Below are 19,540 nucleotides of genomic sequence, written 5' to 3' on the forward strand. Positions count from 1 at the left end.
CTCAAGCTGCAAGCGCAGCATAAAGTGCCAGCGTGTTGCCGACCACAAACCGGAAGTGATTTATAAAGGCGTCCAAAGACTATTGACAAACTCTGTCGAGCGCATTAAAAGGCAAAAGGACCAAACTAAGCAAGTGAGAGAGAAGATTTTGCACTTCACCCCTTTTAAAGCTCGCTATAATCGTGGTCATTTGTACTGCTGAAGTCTATTTGTGTGAAAATTTTGGGAAATAACAGTGTTGGTTTGTAAATTGTGAGTTTACGAAGAATGGATAAGTGAAAATATGAAAAAACGTTAACGAAGGCTGCACCGAAGCATCAAAGGGTATAAACAGATTTTTAAATTGATTCTGATCGTTCAGTTTATATAACAGCTATATGCTATAATGGTCCATTATCGACAGTTTCGATAAATTAGTAACTTCATGAAGATGTTTCAAAAACTAATGAACTAGTTCGCCTCTATACAGGCAGATGGGCATGGCTAAATCGACTCAGCTCTTCAGCTGTTTTTGTAACGGTTATCTAATCCCCGCTTGGGTGGTAAGGTTCAGGCTGGTTGTTCTCGAAGTAATCTAACGGTAGTTCTAGAAACGTGCTGTCTCGACGGGATCGGATTATAGAATGAATAGTGTTACATGAGTGCTGGGTATTCAATGAAGTCTTTAGAGCCATGCGAAGACTTGTTGCTTGCTGGACATATATTCGATATGTCGGGGTGGATTCTGGATAAGTAGGAATTTAACTTGTGACAGTATCCATAACGAAATTGCGCAGGGATCACTCTAGGGGCTTGCGGCACTCAAGTTTTTCGTCTGCAATGGGTGGTTATTTGACACTAAGTACGACAATCACTGAGAGGAAGTCGGTGAAGGTGTTAATAGCTTCACTGCTTCACTGTGAATGGCGGTCAGTGCGTGGCCGAAGTGAGTTGCGTCGGAAGTGTGGTCAGCGTACTGAGCGATGTCGTCGACGTGGTCAAAGAAAGACCTCCTGATGTTCCTAAGGGAAGACTCCGATTCAGCGGACGAATACAGAGATAGTTTCTGTCAAAATATCCCAGCAGAAAATGCTTGGAAAGAAGTTCGTTATATTCCTTATTGGAAGCATGCGGGCCTTTTTGTGGAAATGTTCGACCGGAGACATCAAGAGGAATCTTGTTATAGTCAGGAGTGCAGTGTTCTGACATGTCTGTAGTTACTTCGTTTCCGTTTCACAGCATCCAAGCGACCAAATCGGTATGGCGTACTTTAATACATACCGGCTGATGGCCTTGTATGTTGCCAACAACGTTTCTTTGGCTTTTCCCCATGAGCCGCCCGCTAGCAACTTGAGGATTTTGTTGTGGCTCTGTACTTTAGCAGTTATCATTCTTTCATTCGTGTGGCGAGTGAAGGAGCTCAGGCTTTCGAAGAACTAAAATCTTATGATTAATAACAGTCGATTCAATTTCAACGTCGAGTCGGGTCAATTTTAACCGTATTGACGGCTATGTTATGTTAAGATCCAGTCTATACTTCGTCGGGCAGTTTATGAATATGGTCGAAGTGAGTTTAGTAAAAGAGAGTGTTGAGCTCCTTGCAGAAAAGAAGGCGGAAAGGTCGGAGAAATAGCCGGCTATTGAGCACATGTCATAGATTTCATTGGCCGTCGTCAATATCGCGTCAAAAGATTTTGACAAATCCAACGCTACGAGGAACGTGATCTCACAGGTCGGCTTTTGATTTAGGCCATAAACTATCTAGTCATTTATGATGCTAACTGCTGTGCTGGCGCTGTGCACTTTGCGGAAGCCATGGTGGTGGTCTGCTAGAATCAGGTGGTGAGTAAACGTCGGAAGTAGCAAGGCCTCAAGTGGCTTCACTACTGGCGAAAGGAGAGTTATCAAGCATTAAAAATATCCTTTTTTTGACTAGTTTCCCCAAGTTTCTGCAGTGAGACCACTCGTCCGACTTTCCATAAATGAGGTATTTGAAGAGTGGTCAGTGACAGATTGAGGACCTTGGTTTGGAAGCTTACTCCCGCCGAGCCTAGGTGCTTTAACATCAGCATATTTATTCCTTTTGGGCCAATGGATTTAGAAGATTTCGCCTTGTTGATAATACTTCGAAACTTCTAATCGGTGAAAGAGAGTGGCGTGCAGTCTCTTGTTGTTTTGCACAGCCTTCGGGTAACAATTCGTTTGTCTGTCGACGGGTACTCGTCAACTGATTTTATAGTCTCCGATGTTTCCTTCTGGGTGTTACAAGCTGCATGACGAACTTAATATTACCCTGTTCAGGGTATAAAAATAATTTTTCAAGCTTTAAACGCATAGTTTTTTTTCTGTGAAAACCTATGAATCTGGAAATATTTTTTTTACTGAGAAAAAAGTTATTTTTCTCAAAAAACTAAGAGAAAATCAAAAAACACAAAACCGCATATATTCTAAACTTATATTAAATTCTTTTATTATATTTAAACACCTAAAGCTATTCCTAATTAACATGTAGAGGCTTAAGTAACTAACGCGTGCGCTTCCAAATAATTTAACACACATGCAACTTTAACTAAAATCCCCTAATTAGTGCCAAAAAGCTAACAATTTTACATACAACTTACTAAAACTGTGAAATACAAACGTATACATACATAACATGCGGCTTAAATATGACAAGGAGTGCGCAAAGCAAACGCAATTTACATATATACATAAACCAGCTAGTCAGGTAACGGTTGAACATCGCAATTCCAGACTGGCAAGCCACGACACACGTACGGCACGGTGTTGTAGTGGCGGGTTTCGTAGCGGCGCTGATGTATGCGCGCCAAAATAGCGCACAGGCTGCCTTGCTGATAGATTGGCGTGTCAGCGACGGTGGGCAGATCACATTTATATGCTGAAAATATTTCATTTTCATAGAAACTTTGGCAGAGTCTTCAATTTTCGAGTATGCTTACGCTTGATTACACCTTCCTTGAGCCAGCTGCAGCGATCGATGCATTGCCAAGCGTAGACGCTGCTCGATTTGGGCGTTATCCAGCGGCTGAGAATTTCCGTGGCAACGCCATCCATGTTGGCGTCCAAGCCAGGCATCAGCGTGCCCACCAAAGTGGGGCTGCAAAGAAGGAAATATATATATGTATGTATGTCTAAACATTCAGAAACATACCAAAAACACAACAACAACAGCAAAAACAACTTAGTCATTGGCGTTGTTGTTGTTGTGTGTACAAAAGTTTTTTAATTAAACTCGCACGGCCTCAACTATTTCTCTGGCCGTTGGCATACCACGTTATACTCACCACTTGGCAGCGTGGTAATACAAATGCGAACCCACCAATTCACTGTAGAGGCCATTTGAATGCAAACGTGACGAGTCACAACCGAAAAGGAACACCACACAATCCATTTGTTGACGGGCGATATATTTGCCATTGATGTATTGCAAGCCGGAGCCGTGGCCAGCGTACCTACACACAACCATATAAAGGGAAAAGAAAGTGGCAGCATGTAATTAGTCTAATTGAATTTTGATGCAAAAACAAACACAAAAAACAATCGCATGGAATTTTTTAATTTAAATGTTAGTGGCTGGCGTAAAAATTTGGCGTTTTTTGTTGTAGTGCAGTGCCACAAATTGCAAAAATTAATCAATAGTAGTAAAACAACAAGAAAAAGAGGTTACTTCGGCTGCCTCGAAGCATAAAAAGGTATAAAAATTTATTTATTTTGATTTTGATCGACCAGTTTGTATGACAGCTACATGCTATAGTGGTCCGATCTGAACAATACCTTCGGAGATGGTAGCGTTACATGGAATAATAACTCATGCCAAATTTCGTGCAGATATCTCAACAAATAAAAAAATATTTCCACATAAGGACTTCATTTTGAACGGTCAATTTGTATGGCAGCTATATCTTTTAGTGGTCCGATTTGAACCATTTCTTCAGAAATTGTAGCATTGGCAGGGAGAATAATTCATGCCAAATTTGGTGAAGTTATCTTATCAAATAAGAATGTTTCCCATACAAGGACATGATTTTAACCGATTAGTTCGTATGGCAGCTATATCTTTTAGTGGTCCGACTTGAACCATTTCTTCAGAAATTGTAGCATTGGTAGGGAGAATAATTCATGCCAAATTTGGTGAATTATCTTATCAAATAAGAAAGTTTCCCATAAAAGGACTTGATTTTAACCGATTAGTTCGTATGGCAGCTATATCTTTCAGTGGTCCGATTTGAACCATTTTTTCAGAGAATGTAGCATTATCTTGAATAATAATTCATGCTAAATTTCGTGAAGATATCTTAACAAATAAAAAATGTTTCCAAATAAGGACCTGATTTGGAGCGATCAATTTGTATGACTGCTATAAGCTATAGTGCTCCGATCTGATTATTTTGTTCAGAAAATGTCGCGCTGCTTTGGATAATAATACGTGTTAAATTTCGTGAAGATATCTTAACAAATAAAAAAAGTTTCCAAATAAGGACCTAATTTTGAGCGATGAATTTGGCTGTCATCATATCCTAAACGGGTCCGTTGCATAAAAAATTATGCGGAAATTGTAGCCTTTCGCTGAATAATAATTTACACTAAATTTCGTGGGGATCTCTTGTCATATAAACAAGTTTTTCATTCGAAAACTTCATTTTGATTAATAAGTTTGTATGACAGCTATATGCTATAGTAGTCCGATATCTTCAGTTCCAATAAATGAGCAGTCTTTTGAGGAGAAAAAGACTCGTGCAAAATTTTAGAAGATATCTCAAAAATTGTGGGACTAGTTCGCGTGTCAGAGTTCTAATAAGCCAAAGTGATACAAAAATAGGGTTATGTGCGATTTTGTTTTTTGAAAACTAAAATACTTTACAAAATTAGTGTCAAAAATTTAAATATCTACATCGACTACGTTTCTATATAAAATACCGTTACAAACAACTGTTAGATGAACAAAGCTACTACGATCGGTCTCACATATTCCTAGTGTATAGCAGTGCTGTCAAATTAAAAGCTTGTGATATACTTTACAATGAACATTACAATAACAACAATATTTAACGTTAATTAGCTTAAAGGACTAAAGTTCAAGAGACTACCAAGCTATAACCTAAAAAGTCGATTAACCTCTTTGTGTACATAAAACTGTAAAGTAAACGTGCAACATAATTAGCAACAACAACAAAACGCTTACACATAACAGCTGCGCTTAAAGAAGTCCTTAAGCAGTTCATCCTGTGTTGGCTTCTGTCCGACCTTCCGCTGCCAATGTGGTAGCCAATACTCGAAAAAGGAGCGCATACGCGTCTCGGTTTTTGGCAAATTGTTATCTACAAAAGACATTAAGCCAGTCAATTGTTGTGCCCCGTGGAGTTGAAGATGGCATAAAGAGGAAGAATAAGTAATTAAAATTAATACCGCTATTAATTCGTAGTGGAGAGCAAAAACATACCGGGATTCAGCAGGCAAGCACCGTCGACAATGTTGACGGGTAAATAACCGCGATGCATGCGCTCGCCATAGAGACAATGTAGACGCCAGAGACATTGTAGAGAGTTGACTCGGCAAAATTCTTGTTGAGTATTTATTTCCTCCCAAAAGAAATGATCAAGACGCTGTAAGCGACAGCAAATAGATTGCGTTAAAACGCTTAATTTACAAGCTTTTTGTATTGGCGCACATATACAAACCTCATCCACAATTAATATGACCGGATAGTGATGAGTGGAGGGACCTGTTGTTGCACCATTGCCGTCGCCTTCAACATTACCTTCAGCGCCTGCTGCTGTTTGGGAAATCAAATCAAAAAATAAGAAAAAGGTTAAAAATTAACTAAAACGCTTAGTAGAATTGCTTACGGGCATTTTGCAACTTCAGTAATAATTTAGCAGCGTTGCTCTTTTCGCGTTCGCTGCTGGTGAGCAAAGCGCAAATTGCATGAATTTCCAGTTCAGACAGCGCATCGACATTCATGGCGGTCAAGGAGAGCAGCACGCGTTCTTGCGCCGCCCAACGGTACTCGTTGCAAAAGTCATCGACACTGGCGAATGCTTTCTTTTGCTGAGCCATTAGCGCGTTGGCTTCCGGCGATGGTCTTATGTACGGTTGGCCGGTGAAGAGGAAACTCCAAGGGAAAAAGAAATTCTTCAACTCTTTCAGCACTTGCTACAAACAAAAAAATAATTTATGTATAGTGTCAAATACCCAAATACGGATGTGTTTTGTGTTTGATTACTGCAATATACTGATCCAATTCTGACAGCATATCCCAGTACAATTTTTTTGATTCTTTGGTGTTGTATTCTTTGGGATCAACATTAATGCATTGCCTGAATTGTTTTGCAATATTGGCGTATTTACGAAAAAGCTCCTTTTGCTCTGGTCCACTAAAGCGCAGGCAAATCGGTGTGGGATATTCAGCGCTACGTATATGCCTCAAAACAGTTAAATATATGCTGGCGTCCAATTCATGAATTTGTGGATACACTGAATATGTGGTCTCCGTCCGCGGCCCTTTACACAATTGCAATATTGTCCACTCTAAATGTTGACAATATGAAAATTTTAAAAGCAATTAAAATATTCTGAGTACTAATCAACAACCTTTTGGCAATTCTTGACAAATTCCTTCTATTTTCTGCACGCCCTTCAAGGGCTCTATTATGTTTTGTAAAAAATTGCACGTTGTGTTCTGCGATTTCTCATTGTGGTTGGCTTGCTTTCCGTTACTTATTTTTCTCACCACATACTGCATGAAAGGATTACTACAAAATTTAATAAAGTTAGTTTTTTATTATAATTGACTATTTAATATAATTGTTTTCACCTTTTCAAATCTTCTTTTTCCCACTCATTCATTTCACTACATAGCTTCTCTACCAATGTGGGTTTGTTGTCGCCCTCCTCACATTTAAGATTCGCCTCAATTTGAAAGTAGCGTTCCTCTGAGGCTTGATATAATGCACGCACTTGATAAAATATCGAATTCAGCAAATTTCCATTATTAAATTCATTTTCTGCCTGATCTAGAAAAAACTCTGTGGGAGTAAAAAATATTTATCATTATTTTCCAGAAGTCTGCAATGTTAGGCTTTCACCTTTAGCATTTGGCCCTGTGTTTACGGCGACATTATCCTTCAATAAATATTGCACAATATCTTCTTCCATTTCCAATCGGTTATTTCTTTATTACTTAATAATACAAATAATATTACAATCAATAAATATAAATGAAATGTTTTAAAATGGTTCGCGCCGCTCAAATGTAAACAATTGTCAGAATTTAATTTTGACAGCGGCATATTAGAACAGGGTGCATGGAGATTTAGGAAATTAATATATAATGCAGGGTGGCTCTGCTGTTAATTAGAAATGAATCGTTGAATTCAAGTTTTTATCGAAATTAGGTGCGGCGTTGTTAACAAAAATTTTGGATCGGGTAAGAAAGTGAATAAAAAATCGTCGAAATAAATAAACAATTTAGTAGTGTCATACAGAATAGTTTGCATTATCTATTAAGCTCAGAATATACTTTGCAGATAAATATTCCTGTGCCTATCGCTCTACATTTTTAGCAGGATTCCAATTAGAAATTGGTGGAGCACAGACAACGTTTTGTAAGGATAGCTGGAAATATTTGTATATACCTTCATATAACACATTAGGGGTATTCGCTTACTCTTGCAAGATTGCAGATTGCAAAATACTATACCGAAATATACAAGAGCACCCATTGCAGAATGTAGTGATATATGAACGGCTGATTCAATCAATCAATTTATTGTGAATGACTATTATGCATGGCTATTGTGAATATGCGCACCTTTTGCATACATTTTTAACAAAAAAACTGCAAGAAATCTTTGTAATTTAAATAGAAATTATAAAATCTATTTAAAACTTACCTTCCTCAACCATTTAACGACGTAATATGTCTTTATGTAAAATGACAGCTAAAACAGGGTTGCAATTATATTTTTGCGTGACATTGCACGCAAATATACATGGGTTTTGGTCTGACATATTTTACAGCTATTGCAAATAATTTTCTGCGTGTGTTTGTTGTTATGCCGGTGCCCCAAGAGGAAATACATGCAATTCTTGCACCGTGCAATGGTTTTGCAAGAGCAAGAGAATACCCCTATTATACAACAACTCACAATTAAAATATAATACTTTATTGTTGAAAATGGTTTTAAATTGAAATAAATTACTATAGTAGAAATATGCAGAATTATTTAACATTCTTTCAATGGCTTCAAAACTGTATAACGAAAATTAAAAAATCTCTCCCAGAATAAACGCAACCCTGTGTAACGCTATTTCCGATCAGCTGGTCTAATTGGCGTTAGCGCCCTTTCGGAGTTGAAAGAAATTTTTAAAAATTGTGATAATTGTTTAAATTTACCAGAAATTCTGTTATTTAAAAACGTTTTATAACATTTAGAGTAAGTGTAACTAAAAACTGTGTGAATAAGCACAATATTTGGTATGCTTTGCATATATGAAAGAATACAAAGGAAGTCTTAAGTAGCTAGGAAGCTGAAACTTTTATGTTTTAGCTAAAAAGCGTTGCAATAAGCTACGAATTCGGTATGTAATAACGTTTAATTGGCGGTAGCTTTTAAGCAATCTAAGTGTGATCTAATTTCAAATACTTGCAGTTTAATGTACCAAGAGTTAATTTGGGGCACTGCTGTTTTGCGACGGAAATAGTTACCGGATACACACAGACATGCACGAGTAGTAAAATTTTCAAAAAACTAAACAGGTACATACACTTCTGGTTGAACTTGTTACACAAAAACATTTCTGAAAGTAAGCTACAACACTTAACTAACCCTTCCTTCTTATTATCCATTTTCAGGTAAAATATTTAACATTTTCAACATTCATAGAAATTTATAAGTAATGTTAATCGCATATTGTTCCGTACACGCTTTGTGCACATAATATTCGCACTTTATCACCTAATTGACATTATGGTCCCTTGCGATGATGACGAAGTGTTACTTTTGAGAATTCACTCTGTGTATAAACAATGAAGAGTGACGAGGTAAACTTGTAAATCAAATTAATGTGGTGATTTAATGCTAAACATGATTAAAGCTAATCAACTTAAGTGTAAAACAAAAACACCAACAGCGCTGACAAGAACCGCAACATGGCGCTTACCTGTGTAGCAACAAGATCACAAACATGCACACTTACTTACACACCTTACTCTTGGTGAGTTTGCTAAATGTGCACCGCTCTGTCGCCCCGAAATGATTACCCTAAATATCGGGCACTTAACAGCTCCGGCTCGCAGTGCAAAGTACAAAACAGCCAGGTGGTCGCTGTCAGCCAACAACAAAACGTATTGTGGCAGCAATCAAGTCATTAATCAAACTAAACACAGGACAATGCTGCCCATTGCATAGTCCGTCCGTCGCTTGAGTTGCGCTGTCTTGCTCAGCTTTATGTGTTCTGTGTAACTTTTTTTTGCTGCTAAGAGCTAATATACGTTTGCCTGAAGTTGTTGTTGTCGGCAAGTTGTTTTCTAAACAGATGTAAGTACTGCTAGGGTAAATCGGAAATTGAAGTTGTTTTTTGTTTCACTTCGGTCTAATTATGGCTTTTGTGGGCGCAAATACTTTCGCACATTCAAAGCAAAACTTACTTAACTTTTAGTGTACTAAATTGTTCAAAGCAATAAATAATTTTTACGATTATTTTGCTAAGGGGAATATTTTAGTGTTACTTATGTTTGTTCTGTTTCTGTATATCTTCTCCGTATTGTTGAAGGAATTTTTTAAGACCGAAGATTCATATTTAGGTTAGGATCTCATTCCAGTGTCTAATATTTTTTTGTTTTTGCGTTTGAAAATACAAATTTTTTTAGGTTAGGGTGGAACATAAAAGTTTTTAATTTGGTTCACAAATGGAAAATATAAAATAGGTGCGACTGACAAAAAGAGTTTTTACTTTCTATTAGAGCATATTATTCTCAATTATTATAATTTTTATTTCCAAGTATTTTAAATCATAAATTGAAGAATTATTTTTTGTTTTAAAAATCAGAATTAGAAATTCAATTTATTCAAGTTTTTTAGAAAAAAAATGTAATCCGAATTTTGGAAATAAAAATTTATAAATAACCGGCAATTTTATTTAAAAAAATTTTAAAATAAATCAAAGTATTTATAAAACAATTTAGTCCGTTTTTTATAAACAAAAAAACATTTAATATTTGGAAAAAAAAAGTTTTTTTATAAATAACTGGCAATTTTTTAAAAATAAATTAAAAATATCAAATTAAAGATTTTTGGAACTCTTTTTTTATTATAAAATACATGAAATGTTATAGAATCCCAAAAATTGGATATACTATACATTGTATGTAACTTAAAAGTTAAATTTTGAATCTCAAAAAAATTTAAAATTTTAATGAGCAAATTTTAATTCCATTTTTAAGATTATTTTTTTGAACCAACAATTTAAAAAGAAAAATACATTTTTAATCACAGATTTTTTTGTTTTATAAAATAAAACAATTTTTGTTCCATTTTTAGGATTAATTTTTTTTGTTTTTTTTTTCTTTGGTTAAACATTGATTAACCAAAAAAAACAAATAATAATGATAAAAAAAAATTTATATATTCCATTTTTTATATATATTTTTTTGTTTATATTTATTTTATATTTTTTTTTTTTTGGTTTATATATTCCGATTTTTTATATTTTTGTTTTTTGCTTAATTTTTTTTGAACTTTTTTTTATAAAAAAAATTCAATCCCAAAAGCGGACAAATTTTTTAAATAAAAAAAATTTATAAATATTTATCAAACTTTTTACCAAACTTTGTTTTTTTATAAAAAATTTAAAAAATACTATCTGTTTTTTGGGAATACATTTTTTAATAAAAATTAAATTTGAAAGAATAATTACAAATAAAAAAAATAAAAATTCAAATAACAAACAAAAAAATAATTATAAAAAAATGGAGTCCCAAGCTTTTAATTAAAGAAAAAAATTTTCCTGAATATTTAATTAATTCTAATTAAGATTTTGGGATTACAAAATAAAAAAAGCTTAATTTAACTTATTATTTGGAACTCTACTGCCCTGTAAAACAATAGTCTGAAATGAACAACTGAAAAATTTTGTTTTTTTAATTGTCAATTAAAAGCCGATATTTTTTCTCTTAAGTGCTTATATATTTATGTGTACGTAACATCCATATACATACAAATATGTATGTACTATATATGTTTCTAAGTCAGCGCAATTCAATCCAACTGTGAACGCACTCCGCGCAATACTCACTCAACTGAGCAGAGAGAGTTCTACAGCAATTCTAAATTCGCAGTTCACTGAGCTGTAAGGCAAACACACCGATTTATAAAAGCAATTAAAAGTTTAATTAGTATCGGGTGTAACATTAGCAAAATTCACGCATGTTGGTGAGTAGAAGATAAAAAAAAGTGAAATGCTCACCGCCAAAGTGAAAGCGCGAAGAGTCAGTAAATGTGTCAGAAAAGGTCAAGATAGGATTTCCGACACCATCACGTACAACTTTTTTAAAGTATGTTTGTATATTAGAGTACGAGTATATGTATGTAACAGTTTTGTTTTTGTGATCCTTTGCTAACTGCGCCTTTTCCTTTTGCTCTTGTCTATTGCAGGTAAGCGCGCAATAATGCTTGGACTTTATATATAGCGACTTCGGCAAGGCATTGAAAGTAAGTTATTATAATAAAACTAAAAAACATAGAATAAATTGCAAAAAATCTCAAGGCTTGCGATTGCCAACCGGCAGCTTCGTGTCTATGTGCCCCAACAATTGCCTAAGAGCCAACCGCATTTAGGTTAGGTACGCCCACTAAGTGAAAGCTGGGTGAGATTTACTCACTTTCGCTGTATTTTAATACCAATTTCTAGGAAATTTTTAAAATTCCCGCATAAATATCATTTATTGGTCCCAAGTAAGTAAAATGTTATGTAAAAATATTCGTTGATACCACGAGACAAAAGGGTTTGCGCCAAGTTAGGTGAAATGGAGACGGCTTAGCCGCAAGAATTCGAGGCATAGACACAAGTACTTCTGTAGACTTGTATATATGCATTTACATGTATATATATATACACAGTATATATGTGCACATAATGTGTATGGGTGCCTCTATATAATAACAAGCAAAACTTTGCTTGCATAAAATTTTGCGGCGCGTCGCGTCGCCATCGGTAAATGCTTTAACGGTTTGCGTTTTTGACTTCGGCCACTTATTTGTGTAAACATGACGTGAAAAGGAAATTTCTTTTATTTTTCTTTGCTGTCTGAAGATAACAAGCCTTTGCGCAGTAAAGGATTTCGGAGAGATAATAGAGCCAAATGTTTTTTTCTTCAAGCAATTATTATGTAAATTGAAAATGCGCCGGCGATATTAGAATAATTTTGCCTCAACATACATACAAACATACACATATATTTATTCCTTGTATATAATGTTTATATAGAACAGTGCTTTTATCGGCTTTTTTATTGTCTATTTTGTTGGTTGCTTTAAATTTCTGCTTGAGTGTACCTCCAACTCGACTTGTGGCCGCCAGCAGTTGTTTTAGTTGACAAAATTTGGGTTTTCTCTCGCTGGTTGTTGCTATTGAGTTTAATCAATTTAGCCATGTCCGTCTGCCTGTCTGTTCGTCTGTCTGGATACACATAAGCTATACCTTCAGTTCTCGAGATATCGGTCTGAAAATTTTCACATGTCGTTTTCACCCCAAGAAGCTGCACATTTGTCGGAACCGCCGGCATCAGACCACTATAGTGTATAGTTGTCATACAAACCGAGCGACACAAAGCATATTCTTGTATGGAAAACTTTCTTATTTTACGAGACATGTTCACGAAAAGAGTGGTTCTCATCGGCATCTGTGGTGCACTAAGGACAACTCTCATAACGGCATTCAATGCCATTCTACACGTTGAACCTGTAGAAATCGTTGGTAGGTACTTGGCGGTGAAGAATGCTATTAGACTTAGGGAAGACGGGTATATGAGGTGCCCCGGACATGTAACGAGTCCCCGCATGACTCTAACCACCTCTTTGAATGCCCATCAAACCTCACTAATCTAACACTTCTCTCCATATACAAGTATACCGACCCCATCGAAACAGCATGTTTCTGGGCCTACCGTTAGATGACTTCGATGACAACCAACCTGAATCTTACCACCCAAGTGGGCATTACATAACCGTTACAACAACAATAACAACTACAGGGGCCCGGGCAGAGACACAGTGAGCTCTTCCACTGATGAATTGAAGTTAAGAGAGAGCATAGGTGGAGGAGTCTTCTGTCGCCTGTCGAAAATTCTCTCTAAACTCTAGTTTCAGTCTACCATAATATTGTAGCGTCTTTTAAGCGGAGAAGGCTGCCATCAAGGTGGCAGTAGATGTACAGCTACGAAGTGCAGTTTTCTTCAGAGACGGAAGCATTCACGCTGTTAGCCGAGCGGCTACATTAGCTTTCAGCTCGCTTACTGTAGGCTCAAAACTAGGAATGCATGACCTCATTAGCAATAGATTCGAACTTCTTCCATATTAGGCTTGTATGGGTGCCCGGGGAAACTGCAAAGCCGATGAGTTTTCTAGAGAGGGCACCATTTCCCAATTTCACCCGATTGGGAGGCAGTCGGTTTTCCTTTGTCTTCTTCCGTCAATAACCATAACTTGACTTGGCTAAGTCAATTTCGACGCAATTGTAGCGGACACTGTGCAATAGGTACGGACGCGGGGCGGGAAAGCGAAGATTATTGCCCACGACAACGCCACTATCCCCGAAAGTATTTTTCAGATCGGACCTTTATAGTATATACATAGCTGCCATACGAACTAAGAAATTAAAATCAGGACAAAGATTTTTTTTCATCCTTCTAAGCTATAAAAATGCAACCGTGACGAGTATTATAGCTTCATTGCTGCCGAAGTTAACGTTTTTTCATGTATTGAGACTTCATTTGATTTGAATTTCAAGGTTGGCTTGCAAAGGGTATAAAATTAACTGAAATCCTTTCGTACATCAAAACCTTTCGAGCCAAAAAGCTTTTGAAAATATAAACACAATCATTGTAATTTCGAATAACTGTTATATATACACTACAAAAATAGCTAGTCAACATAAAACGTAGTCACCCTGCATTTAAGTTTCCTACTTGTGGGTGCGAGCTTAAAGCTTTTTTACACAAATGTAACTTTTCTCAACTATACGATTAATTTTGTTAGTTCAGCGAATTAAAAGCTAGCTGTGCGAAAGCGCTTACTAGGCGCATGAGCTTTCAAGCTCTTAAGCTTTCAAACTCCTGGCATTTACGTCATACCTGCTTAAAAAAAAATAGAAAAATATGCGTGGCTCTCGAAAGCTCGCCAGCCACTCCTCAGAGCTTTTCATTCATAAAATTCAGCCGCCCTTAAAGCTTTTCTTGCGACTGCAACATTTATGACGCACTTCTATGCGTATACACATCTAGTTGTATGAGTTTGAGTATGCAAAGGAAACGCATGTGACCAACACATGATTTCGCAGGAGACAACCCACCACTTAAAGCTTAAAGGAAGACAATTTGAAAGAAAAAATGTGAAAAATTCGGCATACAAAGTATCTAAAGAAATTTTAAGCGTAGAAAGCATTATTTGACTTTTGTTATTTTGATGTTAGTGTATTTATTTGTTTTTGTATGACTTGCAAACGCCACTAACTGTTGCATGCACATAGATACACACATTGCATACGTCATCTAGCACCACTTATACTTATGCATGTGAGTGTGTGTGTGTATAAATTGTGTCATTCATGTTCTGCGTGTTGGGGTGCTTCTTGCGCTGCTCTGTCTGCTCTTTCTGTGTTCATCATTTGTTTTCCTCTATCTTTTCGTTGTTTGCGTTAGCTTTCTCTATGTAACGCTCGTAGAAGCTCCGGCTTTGAACCACACCCTCTTGATGCCCTAAAAATAATCTGCAAGCAAAACAATTTGTCGTCGTAAGCACTGCATTCAATGCACGGCACTGTCGCCTCTGATCCGAGGCATCGTCAACAACTAGCCAGGGAGCTTTGTGTGAGAGCTTTTGGATTTCGCACTTGTTGTTTCTACCATTTTTCCTTAACGCGTTTTTTCTGTTTTGTTTGTGGGTATTTCATGGTTTGCTGCAGCCGAAGAGCACTCTGGGTTTAGGCATTATTTATGCAGGGAGTATTTTTTCTATACATTGGGTGCGCCAATGGCGAGTAATAGTTGTTGGGTGAGAAATAGAAAACTTTAGTAAGAAAACTATAGTTATTTTGAAAGAAATACATTGGAACTCATTAAACAATTCAGCGATTCATTCAGTTTCTCATTCATTCTTCACTCAAAGTCTATAAAATTGTAGACTAAAATATAATATATTAGATAATTTATTGAATTCTGAAATCAGTATTATCTTCTCCTATATGAGACACGTTTTAACATTTTTTCTGTTCTAAAATCCAATTAATATATGCCTGTTTCATACCAAATTAATGAAATCTTAAACGAAAGTACTTGGCGTGACAAAAAACGAAAGTACCTTTAGATGACAAAATAATAGCGACTCCATCTGTTGAGTTTAATTTTCGATGACTCGTTCGAATAATATGCGTGATGTTTTGTTCCAAGGCCTGAAACGAAGCGGGATTGTTCGCGTAAAACTTTAGATTTTGCTTATTCCCATATGGAAGTGTAACGGTGTGATATCACATGATCCCAAAATGTGAAATTATCTGCTCACCGAAGTGTCCCCACAATAATTGCATTGATTAATGCGATGTGTGGTAAGTGGCGCTTTCTTGTTGAAACCAAATGTCACCGAGATTATGAGTTTTAATTCCAGGCATCAAATAGTCGGTTATCCCAGCGCGATAATGGTCGCCATTTACGGTCATGTTTTCACCGGCATCATTTTTGATAAAATTTCTTCAGGTGGCTTATCGCTGAACAAAATTTAGCTCGAAAATTTCTGATCTTCTTGGAACTTTTCAAGAGCCCTTAAAGCGAAACGATGTAGCTCGGTAAGGTTGAGCAGCTTCAGAGAGGGACATATTTGGGTAAATTATATAATCGCAGAGCTATTCAAGTCCTCTCAAACCAACACATTTTATTCCACTTCTTTCTGTAATATAACGTCGATGAAAATACTCACTTTTGCCATATGTCACAACTGAAAAAATATAGATATAATTCTAATTAAATATAAATAAATTATCAGAATGACGAAATGTGTCTAATTCCAGGAAGATCTGTTCTATTCGAGCATCCTTGCATCCGTGCAGGCGATAATTTGAGCAAAAATGAAAATATCTCAATAAGACACGTGTGCCTTAGCACCATAAGAAGGTTACTAATGCAGATGGGTTGAATCGGACCATTGCCACACCCACTATAACTAGCGAAATTGCTGATAACTATGCTCTTTCTTCTTTTAACGGTTATGTTTAAAAATACTAATAGGAAACTAAAATATTGGACCATAAAGATGTCTTCTTTATATAGTACAAATATTGTTTTTAGAGTTTCTCCTTCCACGTCGTCGAAATCTTCTTTACTAGTAGTAGTATTTTCATATCTGCTCCTTCGATAATTCTGTGATCGGTTTGCTTCATGTTTCTAGAACTCATTTCAGGTAATTTTCGGTTTGCAGTTCGATCGGATGTCTGAAAGTATGCACTCCAAAGTGCTTAAGCTTTGATATTCCAAACGCGGGACAGTCAAAATGGAAGTATTGAGTTGTGTTCACCTCGTCTTCTTTCATACAGCTACTGCAGATGGCGTCTGATAAAATTCCTAGTCTTACGGCGGGGATGCCAATAGCGCAAGGGCCTGTTAAAACCACCACAGCTAGGGAGAAACTAGCCTTACTGAGGGCACAAAGATCCCTAGATCTCTTGAGATCGATCTTGGGTCAAAGGATTTGGCACCGATGGGGGCCCAGCCCTAGCCAAGCTCCCGTGAAGCCCATCTAGAGTGTATTTCCTTGCTAGCTGAACAGTTTTATAATTGCGTGTGATTTCGCTGTGGCTTGGCACCCTGCCAGTCTTATTACAAAGAGATTCGGAGCTATTGATAATAAAGTTTGGCCAACCCTGACCGCACTGTTAATGAATTCATGGCTACTATCACCGTTTTGAGTGGATGGTCTCTTCTCTGAAGGAGGCTGTATTCCGTAGTAGTAAATCTATTGCTACCTTAATGGTTGCAACCTCGGCTTGGAAAACACTGCGATAGTTAGGAAGTCTGAAGCTGTAGTTAATAGAGAGCCCCTGATAGTGAACTCTCCCACCAACCTTCCCGCAAAGCTTTGGCCGATCCGTAAAGAAGCTCACTGCCTCTCTTCTCCAATGGCTTCTTCCCACCCACAAGTCTCTCACCGGTATATGGGCAGAGAAGGAGCCGCCAAGGTTCAGTTTGGTGACTCCATTATCCAAGTGAAACCGGTATGAAGTCAAAGTGTGGGAGGATTTCCGACAGTTTATTCACGTATTTTTTTAGGAACCCAGATTTCTTGAGTCTGATAGCAACTTTCGCAGTCATACACCTTCCGACGATGTCTACGGGCAATATGTGCAAGATGGCGTTAAGTGATGACATGCTGATGACAGCCACCCGTTGAACGGTCTCGAATTTCTTTGCAAGTGTGGTCTTTTCTAGAGCGCTCCGTCACATAAAATCTCCATAGAACATAATGGACTTGAATATGGTGTCATAGAGCCATAGGACCCCTTTCGGTGAGAAACCCCACCTTTTGCCAATGGCTCTTCTACAGCAGCATAAGGCAATCGAAGCCGTTTTTGTTGTCTCTTCGATATTTGGATTCCTTGAAAGCTTCCTATCCAGGATGAGCCCTAGAGGCTATTCCTCGAAAAACTTATAAACTATAAAACTATAAAACTTTCCTTGAAAAAAAAAAATCAACTGTACACTTTCGGTTTCATTAGGAACACCATATTTTCGGGTTACCCTCTAATGTTCTTCATCTTCTTGAAACCTACAATGAATCACGTTCCTTGACTTCTCTTTTATAATTTAAAGAGCGAAGATATTGTCTCTTTCCTTAATATTGGATCTTTAATATTCTTAAAAGACCTTATGGTGAACCCATGCTAACAAGACAGCTCTCCAGTATTCCAAGTCCTTTGCGTTTGTATGTCAATTATCATTAGTAAACCAGCTGATATTTCACACACATTCACACACACACAAACTCACAGTGACTCTTGCTGGTAGCGCCTTTGTTTACATTAACACAAATGTTTTCTAGCGCACGACGAGTCCAGCACCTTTACACCTATACGCGTAAGCATGTGATTACCTCTATGCTCTTGTGTGGCTGTGTGCATACATGTCCGGATGTCCGGATGCCAGCAACGAAATGCAGCGGCAAAAAGCGAGAACTTGCGAGACCCTCGAGTTCGCAGCGCTGTCGTGAACACGCCGTGCAACCGAGCCGCAAACTGGTGAAAGGCAGAAAAAGTGGCTGCCAACCAGCGCCAAAAACGCCCACGCAAGCACAAAGAAATCCAATGCACGCCAGCCAGTCAGCCAGTGTTAGCAACAACAACAACAAAAACAACAACGAAAAAAGTAGTCCTGCTTGTGTGTTGCAAATGTTGTTTGTAGTGGTTGCGCTTATCTGCAGCGACAGCTGAGCAGTGCAGCAATGAAATACTACACATATATATGTATACACATATATATATATGCATACTTTCGTGTGTGTGTTTGCACGGGCATGTAATCGCTTGCTCATTTCATCATCATCTGAACGCCCACTGCTGTTCCATTCTTTTGACTGAATTTTCGCATCATTTTCGGTGCAACCAATAACCTACCCGTCCCCGCTGCATGGCGTGTGGGTGTGGCAAGCTTGTGCATTCGGCTGCCTCTGTGTACTTAGAAAAGCATTAGCATGCGTGAGCGTTCGCTTGGCGTGGGCGTTGCGACAGCAGCGTTTTGCCTTTAACATAATCTTTGATTACAAGTGAAAGCGCGAAGTATCAAGTGTCGATGAGCAGAGCGCTGATTTGCGGTAAATAACGGTTAATGTTGGAGGTTGATAATATAAAAAATAGAGAGAAAGCATTGACTTCGGCTCACCGAAGCTATAGCATCCAACAGAGATGCATTTTCTTATAATATAGGACTATAAAGGTTATAAAGTGGTATTTTTATGGATTTTGAGCGATAAGCTTGTATGGCAGCTATATGCTAAAGTTGACCGATCTGAACAATTTCTTCGAAGATTGTAGCGCTGCTTTGGATAGTAATCTATATCGAATTTGGTGCAGATATCTTGTCAAATAAAACATTTTTCCATGCAAGAATTTGATTTTGATCGATGACTTTGTGGGACAGCTACATGCTATAGTGATCCGATCTGAACAATATATTCAGAGATTATGACGATGCCTAAGATAATAATCTGTTCCAAATTTCGTGAAGATATCATGTGAAATAGGAAAGTTTTTCATATAAGGACTTGATTTTGACCGATTAGTT

The 19,540-nt window shown here is 37.2% G+C and overlaps 2 protein-coding genes across 3 annotated transcripts in view; one reads left to right on the forward strand and one right to left on the reverse strand.

Annotated features, from left to right (window-relative positions):
* LOC126762206 (protein still life, isoform SIF type 1-like) overlaps nt 1–19,540 on the forward strand; it is a 154,755-nt gene that overhangs the window by 66,844 nt on the left and 68,371 nt on the right. The gene's annotated exons all lie outside the window — the stretch shown is intronic.
* Nucleotides 2,423–7,204, reverse strand: LOC126762203 (uncharacterized). 2 transcript variants are annotated; one of them, XM_050478770.1, is made up of 11 exons: nt 7,086–7,204; nt 6,815–7,025; nt 6,592–6,752; nt 6,224–6,528; nt 5,847–6,153; nt 5,679–5,770; nt 5,441–5,603; nt 5,183–5,318; nt 3,285–3,452; nt 2,940–3,097; nt 2,423–2,878 (listed from the first exon to the last, which is right to left on the reverse strand). In XM_050478770.1, exons 1-11 carry the CDS (start codon nt 7,153–7,155, stop codon nt 2,700–2,702), a joined length of 1,950 nt encoding a protein of 649 aa, XP_050334727.1. In that variant the 5' UTR covers nt 7,156–7,204; the 3' UTR covers nt 2,423–2,699. The 2 variants fall into 2 exon arrangements, with proteins under 2 accessions (XP_050334727.1, XP_050334726.1); XM_050478769.1 differs by having other exon boundaries at nt 5,679–5,773.

The sequence above is a fragment of the Bactrocera neohumeralis genome, chromosome 6, assembly GCF_024586455.1.
Source record: "Bactrocera neohumeralis isolate Rockhampton chromosome 6, APGP_CSIRO_Bneo_wtdbg2-racon-allhic-juicebox.fasta_v2, whole genome shotgun sequence".
Lineage (NCBI taxonomy): Eukaryota > Metazoa > Arthropoda > Insecta > Diptera > Tephritidae > Bactrocera > Bactrocera neohumeralis.